At 46.4% G+C, this 10,687-nt stretch overlaps 1 protein-coding gene across 1 annotated transcript; it reads right to left on the bottom strand.

The window, feature by feature from the left end:
- Positions 1 to 6,217: 6,217 nt before the first annotated feature.
- On the bottom strand, positions 6,218 to 9,925 carry LOC149331560 (uncharacterized). Its single transcript, XM_089556734.1, has 4 exons — positions 9,026 to 9,925; positions 8,655 to 8,856; positions 7,533 to 7,636; positions 6,218 to 7,094 (listed from the first exon to the last, which is right to left on the bottom strand). Exons 1-4 carry the CDS (start codon positions 9,269 to 9,271, stop codon positions 6,756 to 6,758), a joined length of 891 nt encoding a protein of 296 aa, XP_089412860.1. The 5' UTR covers positions 9,272 to 9,925; the 3' UTR covers positions 6,218 to 6,755.
- Positions 9,926 to 10,687: the final 762 nt, after the last annotated feature.

Here is a 10,687-nt window from a genome sequence, read left to right as displayed (position 1 = left end):
TCCCGTCTCCCTGGGGGAGAAGCCGCCGGCCATAAACAAGCGAGGGAGGTCTGGATTTCGTTGAGTTACGCGACGTGCTGTGTACTAGGCCAGCACGGTAAGGAACCGAAAATGTCCGATAGACCCAAACGTCTAGCGTGCATCCGGTTCATTTGGGGGTGGATTGCGTGACCGCGCAGGGAGGAATTTCGGGGAGAGGGAAAAGCCATGACGTCAGTTCTGAACTTTCCCATTCGTTAAAACTGATGTCAGGCGGGAAGCTGCAGTTAGCACAGTTTATTTTTGCCTGCAGAAAAGGGCTCGGGTAGATCGGTGTGGACTCGTGAAGGGACCCGCGCCCGAGGGCTCTTGGCTCGAGCTACTCCTAGCTGGCAGGCGCTCGGTTTGGCCAAGCGCGGAGGTAGCCGCCGTTGAGAGCTGGTGCAAAGCGCGCCAGTTCGACTGTTGCGAAGCGGTGTCCCTCGTCTCTGTGCAGGCGGTCGGCTAGGCCGGCCGCGGAGAGTTTGGCCGTACTAACTCCTGTACCCATCTCTAAATAGCCTGTATAAAAGTTTTCGTTTCTCTCTAAATCGCTTCGCCTACAAGTCATTTTACCAAGAAGCCCTTCAAGCGGTGCATCCAATTTCTGGAAACCACCGGACCCACACTATCGGCACACTTTACTACTTAAATAGCGAAATGAGTGTTTCTTAAGTATTTTATAGGAGTAAAACTCTCAACACTCTTACAAATATAAAAAATGCGACTTTTGTAAGCTTATATATTTCTTACACGTTAACCATATACTCTTTTCAAACAACCTTAAAAGGGCGAGAAGTTCACTTTACCGACTAATTAAGTCGCTCGACGGCGCAGCTAATCAATCACCTACAAGCGCAATGGTTCGGTCGAAGACCACTGTAATCCGTTTAGTATTAGGAGGAAGAAGGCCCGTTTGCGTTTCGTTCATGGCATTGCCTTGCTAAGTAACTCAAGAGATGACAAGCAAAACTTGATAAATAAAGTAGACAGGGAGAGCAGAACTTTTGGCCTAAAAATTAACATGCAGAAAACCAAAGTAATATTCGACAGTCTCGCAAGGCAACAGCGGTTCAAAATTCGCACTTAGCTGCTGGAAGCGCTAAGGGAATGCGTCTACTTAGATCAGGTAGAGACCACTGACCCGAATAATGAGAGGGAAAAAAACTAGAGGAATAAGAATCGGGTGGAGTGCATATGCAAGGTTCTCTCAGATCATCAAAGGCAGTTTACCTATATTCCTCAAGAGAGAAGCATACAACAGCTGTATCTTACCGGTAATCACCTCTGTGGCAGAAAAGTGGACGCTAACGAAAAGGGTTCAACTTAGGCTGAGGACAATGTAGCAAGCTATAGAAAGAAAGATGATGGGTGCAACGTTAAGAGATCGGAAGCTGACAGAGCGGCTCAGGGAACAAACGCAGGTTAATATCATCCTAGTGGAAATCAAGAGGAAGAAATGGGATTTGGCAAAGCATCTAATACGAAGGCTAGGTGACCGCTGTTCCCTAGGGGAAAGGTAGTTTTCTTTCAAAAGAAGGCAAGCGTAGCAGGATTGGTCGAAAGTTAGGTTGCCGGATGAGATTAAGAAGTTTGCAGGGATACTCGGGCCACAGCTGGCAAAGAACGAGGTCAACTGGAGAGATACGGAAGAGGCATTTGCCCTGCAGTGGGCACAGTCAGGCTGATGACGATGATGTTGATGCGCATATACAAATTTTACAATTTGGTGCAATAAATATGACCAGCTTCAAGAAAAGTTTACGTTGGCTTTAAGAAAATTTCACAGAGCAGAATTGGAGGGGACACTTAAGCTCCCCATTAAGGATATGACGCGACAGCGTTATTGAGTAAATTCCCATATATGCGAAATCAGTGATTCTCAACTATGCATTCATATGTCCCTGGGAGTCCCCGCACCACTCCTTGCACAATGGTGCTTCGGTCAAGGGAAGCGCCACTGCCCTGCGATGGCAGGTGCTGCCACCGGTGAGGATTGTGCGACCCAAGTTGCGCTTCCCGAGCAAACTGTCGAGATCAATCATTACTTTAACTGTCGCCTGCCACTGTAGTCAGTTTTCTCAGAATCCGGTGGTAGGTTTTTGCGACCCAACGAGGTCCCATGTCTGTTGAAATGGAAGAGTGCCGCCAAGGGCAGGAGAAATGGAATGAATTAGGGCATTAAAAAGCTAGACTGCTTTACGGCGTTATAAATTTTGCACATTCTATGTAATCCTGTGGCTACGTTATATCAAAGGTGACATCCTGGAGCAGTTAAAGGACGAAGCAGTAGGTGTGTACGCTTTATGCGAGACACATCTGAGGGATCTAGAAGATCCACCTTTAATCGATGGCTATATCTGGGAAGGGTGCATCAGAACAACAACGGAGAAGAAGGGAGGACGAGTAGGTATGCTGATACATCAAGGAACAAATTGGCAAAGAATAAAATCAACTTGCAAAGACAAATGCAGGCAAGAAAACAAGGATCTAGTTAAGTGCCTCAATGACGATATAAAGCAGATTGGAGACGGCGTCGATATTATTTTGCTTGGAGACATGAACGGCCACATCGAGGATCTGGATGGATACACAGATTGTAACGGGAAGTTAATGCTAGACTTGTGTGAGCGGCACAACCTAGTTAATGTCAACAGAGAAACTAAATGTGAGGGACAAATCACGGGGGAATCCCGTAACAGGCAAACAACCATTGACTACTGTCTAATGTCGCAGGACATCTATAGCAAGCTCGCAATAATGGAAATAGACGAAGAGGGGAAGTACAGCTTAGGAAGTGATCATAAACGTATTAGTCTACAGTTGGGAGCCCTAGTCAAAAGAGAAATGCAGCGAAGTCAAAAAGACAAAGTAAAATTAAACGATGAACAAATAGCGCTAATATCAGCCGAAATAGAAGAAGTAATCGAGAAACGCCCCATGACAAAGTGGGATTATACTCAGCTAGAACTGCTCATCGCTACAAAAATGGAACAAGTGAAAGGAGAAAACCGCTGGAGAGGAAAGAGGAAGCCACGAAGCTGGTGGAATATGGAAATTAAGGAGGCCATCGAACAACGACGGGTGGCTTCAAGGGAACACAGAGAAGCAAAGAAGGCGCAGTTATCTGAAGAGGAAATAGGCGAAAAATGGGAATCTTATCGACAAAAGAAACAGCAAGTTCAGGCCCTAGTCCAGGCTAAAATGAAGCAGGGGCCGAATCCACGAAAGAGTTCGCTCTGGAACGCGTTCGCTTTCTCTCTTTCCACCTCGCTCCATTGGTCGTGTGTCGTCACCGCTGGCGGTGACGTCACTTCAGAGAGGCGGGAACACAGATTTTGTTGACGTCACGAGACATGTCAATCAAGTGAAAGAGAACGCGTTCGGTCGCTGTGAGCGGAACTCTGAAAGTGGCGTTCGCTTCAGCGCGAGGAAAGGCATGCCGGTACCTCCCGCCGCGCCGCTGTTGTTCGTGGTGCTGAGCGAATGTGATCGGCGGCCTCGGCGATCGCGCGTGCACGACAATCCTTTCGACATGCCTGACGATGCTTTCCGAAGGCACTTCAGGCTGTCGAAGCTACTTGTACGGCAGCTATGCGAAGATCTCAAAGCCCACCTTGGACCAACGAGGAAAAGTGCGCTCACAACAGAGCGCAAAGTACTCTGCGCCCTACGGTTCTTCGCTACCGGGGGCTTCCAGGCGGCAGTCGGCAGCGAGGCAACTATACGGCTCCCGCAGTCGTCTGTGAGCCGGACGATTTTGGCCGTCGCTCAGGCAATCGTGCGTGTCGGCACGGAGAAAAACTGGGTGTCGTTTCCTTCGACTCCCGATGAGAAGTCCCGCGCCAAGGCAGAGTTTTTGGAGCGTGGTCTCATCCCCGGCGTCGTCGGGTGCGTCGACGGTACGATGATCGCCATAAGTGCGCCCAAGAATCTTAACCCCGGCGAGACGCAGGCTTTTATGACGAGAAAAGGGTACTACGCCCTCAATACAATGGTGGTAAGTGCTTTATTTACATTATACTAGTATATAACCGAGCATCTGACGTATGCAATGTTTGGCCGAATTCGCGGCAACCTAAAGCGGCTCAAAATTAGTGTAGCTGCTCGCTGCTTCCCGCACTGTCGCAGTATTGAGATAACCCGGAGTGCACATGGGCGCTGATATTTGATGCACGTTAACGGCAGCACAGCTGTCAGTGCAGTTGTGCACTGACACAGCTCGTTATCTCGAGATTCATCGTCCCTTCTCCAATATTAACAGTAAGAGCTTATGTACCATGATTACAAACTATAATTAATTGTGAAGGCCTTGCTGTACTTCTTAGTTTAAATAGCTTTGCTTACGGCATGCATCTCCATGCATTCACTTTGTTTTGCAACTTTATTTGTATTAATATGCCTTCTTGGGTAACTTTATTTTTAATATAATAATGCCATTGATTCTAAGGTACATTCTGGTTGTACTCCCTCCTGCATAGACTGTTATGGTCCGCAGTATTGTGTAAATAAGTACTTCTAGGTATTTTGAACAAGCTTTATATATTGGTGTTAACGTCCTACTTGAAGAAATTTTGAACTATTCGATTGGTCATCCTGGTCACAGCAGTGGCTACAGAGTTGGTGGTAGACTATAATCATTCTGGTATTAAGTTTTTTTTTCTTCTGGCACCTCAACAGGTGTGCGATGCATGTGCACGCATCCAGGCAATCGATCCATGCCGGCCAGGCTCAAACCACGACTCTTTTGTCTGGCGATATTCAGTCCTGCGACGACGAGTGAACGCGCATCTCTCAGAGGGAGAGCACCTTCTCGGTAAGTGCTGCTTGGCAACAAAAAAAATACTGAGGGATAGAACACTATTTTCTCTGCAGGTGACAGTGGATATCCTCTGGAGGAGGTGCTGATGACGCCAGTGCCCGGGCACCCAAGCACCCAGACGCCAGAGGGCCGCTACAACGAGGCACATTCCAAAATGAGGGTTGTAGTAGAAAGGTGCATTGGAATCTTGAAGAGCAGGTTCCGCTGCCTGCAGCGGTATAGGACTATGCACTACTGCCCGGAGCGTGCAGCCCTCTATGTAGCTGCATGTGCAGCTTTGCATAACTTGTGCCTTCAAGAAGGGGTCCCTATTGAAAACTGCTGGAGCAGCGAAGATGACGACAGCAGCAGTGATTCTGACAGCACCGACCTGGGGCAGCCTCCACAACGTGCAGCTGTGGCAACACCAAGAGGCGACTCAAACCGGGCAAAACAAGCTCGTAGTAGAATAGTTAACATGTTTGCACGTCCGAATAGTCAACACTCCGAATATCTAAGACGAGTGCGACGTCAGGTCATGCATCAGGTCAGGAGGCAGCGACGGCAGCGTTTGCATTGAATCCAGTGTGCACCACACCTCAGCAAAGAGAGCCTCTGGCAGATGATGCAATTATGTTGAATATTTTATGGATTAAGGGCAGCCTTGTTACATTTTTGTTTGGTGTGGTTTATGGTGTTTAACATCTCAAAGCGACTCAGGCTATGAGAGGTGCTGCACCGAAAATTTCGACCACCTGGGGTTCTTTAAAGTGCACTGACATTACACAGCACATGGGCGCCTTGACATTAGGCCGTTGCTGCAGTGTCCACCACAAGAAAGAATCGGAGGCAAATGACTGCAATTTGGAATGTTTTATTTTGAAAAAGGATTCAGTACAAGTCACTTCCACAACAGTTGTAAACAATGTTATCACAGATATCAGTGGCTATTGTTGTTCTATCTGAATATGAAAAAAGTAAACAATGTTATCACAGATATCAGTGGCTATTGTTGTTCTATCTGAATATGAAAAAAGTAAACAATGTTATCACAGATATCAGTGGCTATTGTTGTTCTATCTGAATATGAAAAAAGTAAACAATGTTATCACAGATATCAGTGGCTATTGTTGTTCTATCTGAATATGAAAAAAAAACAACCCATACTGCCACAACTATGAAACCTTTGGTTAGTCATTATATCACAGCCATGTCTGTAAATATTGATATCAAAACAACCTAGTAAGTACCCCTGCCTTCTTTGGCATGGTCATTCAGAACAACTGCTTCATTTAATCTTTAACTGAGTAATGCTCTAGCTATATCATGATCCAAAATTCATGATCATGATCATGAAGCATCAAAGCTATATCATGATCCAAAGGGCCATGCCGTAGCTGACTGCGCTGGTGAGCTTCCTTGTGGCTATACCTGCGAAGCTGGTATAGTCAGAGCTGTGCACGAAGTACCTCGCAATACGTGCCAGTTCAGTGCCAAGTGAGAGGGCATTTTCTGTGGCTGGAGGAGTCGTTTCAGCTAGAAGGGAACTACTTCTGCCTGACCATGTGGAGCAGCGGGTTTTCCTTCACGACAACCTTTCATGTTCATCCCAGCAACGCGCGTTCGCGCTGATGGCAAGCTAGCCTTAATCAATGCTGTGTACCAGCCATCTTCTCTGATATTTCCACTCTTCTAAGAATAATGTTCGAGACTGATACTCTTCGTGCAGCCACACACACCTTTTGTGTTCATTTAATCATCGATAGTTGAACTGTGGTGTTCTTCGGTGCTCAAATAAATGTTTTGTAGTGATTAAATGCGTCTGTCCTTGATTATTCGATATTCGATTCGATATTCGGAGCCAAGTATTCGTATTCGATTCGTATTTGAAGAATTTGATATTCGCACACCCCTACTAAACACTATCTATAGGCAGTCATTCTGGTTTGCTCAACTGCGGCCCTACTTGCTGCCCACCGAGTTGTTGCAGAACAGCAAACAAAGCCGGTGCGATAGCAGAGAGCATGCGGAGTTGAGAAAGCAGCTCTCGGCGGTATGCAGCATCTTGCTCCACAGCAGCCGCTATGCGTTCCAAGGCTGCCTGGCACCCTGTGCTGCGTTCTAATGCTGCAGCCATCAGCGTCTGTGCAGTTGCTTGCGCTCGCAGTGCCGAAGCAATCGCCTCCAAAGATATACTTTGTGCTGGTGCTTCATCTGCCATTTTCTCCACACCTGCAGCTATAGCAGAAGTTGCCTGGGTGGCGTGCTCCCTGTCCTGTACAAAGAGCACGTATAGAGAACATCATGTTAGTTGTATCTCATGAATAGAAAGCAAGAAGTATGTATCACATTGCAATGTAATTGGTTGTGCCCTTTTCTGAGGAATAGGATCGGACAGGTGGCTGCCATAAAATGCAATTTTTGTGCCGTCCGCTTTGGTGAAACTGCCTTGTATAAAGCAACATGTATGCAATAACAGTGTGCAGCTTACAGTGTGTGTTATGAACTAGGTGTCTGTAATGGCTGCCATACAGTGCAATCTTTGTGTGAAACTGCCCTGTAAAACTCTCCTGTGAAACTTCCCTGTAAAAGCAACATGTGTGCAAATATTGTGCAGCTTAGTGTGCGCTATGTACCAGCCATATGTCAATCTTTCACAATTAACACTTACTGGTGTGATTTTAGCAGCTGTTGCAAAAGAAAGAATGCATACCGCTGCTTCTTTTTTGGCGATCTCCAGCGACTTCTCGTAGTTTTTGGCTATGTCTGGAAGGAGGTCGGCAGGCATTGGTCGACGAGGGCGTGGCTTGTTTCTGCCTGTTGTAAAGAGAAAAGAACAATGAAGTGCATAGGTCAGTGGAATCGCCGATACATTCACTTCGGTCTGTTCAATGCCGATCATGGACTAGTGAGCCCCTACCAAATGATTCCGGAATGGTGTCATGGATGGGGCCGTGCTGGCTGAATGAGCATGCAATGCTACTGTGAGATGAGTTCATCCCAGCTGTAATACTATATCTTCATGTTCATTAGTTTCCAGGAGTACTCATGACAACAGCCCTGACTATGATTCTCAATACACTTGTGGCCAAGTTAGTAATGTAGAGTGATCTTACTGTTTTCGTATGCCATTTCTGCGTAAAATTATACCACTTATTGTTACAAAATGGCAGGAAGTCTTTACTAGGGGAGCACCAGCTGGCACTGTAATTTTATCCTAGTAATATTGCACACTGCCGCTTAATTGTTCCTTTGTTGTTAACTAATTGGCCTTCCTGTACAATTAGTCATGAGTCGAGGCAGGCCATGCACCAAGGTGGAGTGTGTTATGAAATGCAGGTCAATTTTAATCCTAAATGAGTTTGAGTACGAGTTTCAGTGAGCACACTTGTGTTATTGTTACACTGAGTAACTACATTTCTATGAGTGAGGATCAACTTTTCTCAATTTTGCCAAGGCATGGAGTAACCGGTTAAGCTAGCTGACATATATCTCTGCACAGTGTTCCCTTTATATTTTTTTATTATGACTCCATCCTGTTTGTTTTTTCTGTCAGTATTGGATGCTCGCAATTTGTTTTTTATGATTCTCAGTTTCCTTGCAACTGAAGGAAAACATGTTAACTTTTGCAAAATATCTTTGTGTATATATGCCATTACATGGTTGAATAAATCATCTTGCCTGCAGTCAGTATTGTACCATGTGCTTTTTCCATGATGTCTTGTTTACACTGATTTGCTTTTAAGTATGACTTTTTGTAAATGCAATGCTGGCTCTGCCTATCACGCACATGTGTATGCAGATGATGTGTAGTAGCTTCCAACAAAAAACTTACGTGGCAGTCCACTTGTGCCAGCCTTGTCGCCCACAGAATCTCGCCTGGGCGTTGATGTGTCCAGCCGCAGGCGCTTTGGAGATGGGGTCGAGACCTCGCAAGGGGTGGCAGTATCAGCTTGCTCGGAGTTTTCAGCAGTTTCTGGCTCTTGAGTGACTGGAGGAGTTGGCTCCTGCCTTGCCTCCGCTTCGCCGCCATTACCCTGTACAACGTGTTTGCAGTCATGAACTATATTTGGTTAATACGGTTACCGTGAAGAAAGCTACCGCAACGTACCAAGTACAAACACTGGGAAAAAAAAAACGGCAAGGGCACTGAGTGCTCCTGTGATACTTGAAAGTTAGCATATCTTGTATACCGATGTGACTTACCTGCCCGGTTCCGTCGAAAAACATGCCACATACGCCGAAGGCGCTTGAGCGTCCTACCAGGGCAAGTATGCGGCCCCCTAGTCCCGTCAGGCGGCCGCCTCCGGTGCCGCTACGAGTGACAACGTGCGCTTGTTGACATAAGAACAGACAGTAAAGCACAACCGCAGGACTTACTTGTTTTGGGAGTTGACAAACGCCGCGTCGTGCCGAGAGTTGTAAACTTCCTTCCGCCAAAACTTCTGCCATTGTTCCACAGTCTTGATGGCAGGGCCTTCTTTGTTTAAATTTTCGGCGATCTCCTGCCACAGCTGCGCCTTTCGCGCCTTCGTGATGCGCTGGCTGAGTTCACACGAAGGCTTCACCATGTAGGTATGTTCCTCCATGAACTCAACCAGCAGTTCACGCTGGCGCATCGAGACGTGCGGGCCCAGGCGACAACCTTTGTGTGTTGACATGTCGACTAGTGAAATTGTCAAGCTGACAAGTGCCGACACGTGAAAAGTCTCCCGCGCAAGTTCAAAACGCCTATCGCCCTCTCGCGAACACAAAATAAACCAACACAATTGAGAGCGCCCTCTCGGGAACGCAAAAGAAAACAAACCAATCAAGAAGCATTGAAACCGTCTCAAAATGAATTTTATGCTTATTTTATAGGCTCTGAGTAATAAATTTGCAGTATTGTAGCCAAACGCATTCATTTAGAGGTTAAAAACGCAAAGAAGTTAGCATATGGCCCCTTAAAAATACAAGCAACCGAGATGGGACCGCCCAACAAAGCCGATTGGCTGTTGCCTGCCCCCTTGTCCTCCCGCAGTGTTCCTCCCGCCGATGTCAACGTCAAACTGACGTCACGGCAAAGCGAACGCGTTCCAAAGCGAAATCTTTCGTGGATTCGGCCCCTGTCCTTTGATAAATGGCTGGCTGAAGTTCGCGAGGCAAATACAGGGGGGCCAAGAAAATTCTGGAACCATATAAGCTTGTTGGGAAAAACAAATGAAAAAACGCAGGAACAGATTATAGATGCTGAGGGAAAATGTTTAGAGGGAGACGATGCTGTGAACTACATTACATCATTTATAGCTGCGTCTTTTAGCAACGATAATGGGGTAATCTTCCCAAGTGAGGCGGCAACACAGGACAGCACAATAGAGAACAGCTTAGAACTGACTAGTCTTAACTGGGAAAAGGCGGAAGCGAATATTCCTAAAACCACATCCGCAGGGATAGACGAAATTCCAATTAAGCTGATTAATGAACTTGGCCCAAGAAGCAAGGAAGCGCTGATAAAAGCATTGGAGACAGTCATAACAAATCAGCAAATTCCGCACAGCTGGAGACAGAGTAAAATGAATTTGATTTATAAAGGGAAAGGATATAAGGTGAACATCAAATCCTACCGTCCGATTACGATAACGTCTGTTATGTACAGGCTGGCCATGCAGGCGGTGAAATTAAAAATGCAGGCATGGGTAGAATAGGTAATCGGATACTCGGAGAACTTCAGAATGGGTTCAGAAGGGGTAGGCGTTTAGATGATAGCCTGTTCGTGCTTACCCAATGCATAGAAATAGCTAAGGCGGAAAATAGACCTCTGTTTTTAGCCTTTCTGGACATACGCGGTGCATACGATAACGTGAACAGGGAACTCCTGTGGAGCATATT

The sequence above is a fragment of the Amblyomma mixtum genome, chromosome 8, assembly GCF_055824585.1.
Source record: "Amblyomma mixtum isolate Tamu chromosome 8, ASM5582458v1, whole genome shotgun sequence".
In the NCBI taxonomy this organism is placed as follows: domain Eukaryota; kingdom Metazoa; phylum Arthropoda; class Arachnida; order Ixodida; family Ixodidae; genus Amblyomma; species Amblyomma mixtum.
The sequence above is the reverse complement of the archived record's forward strand: the minus strand, read 5'-3'. Positions and strand labels throughout refer to the sequence as shown.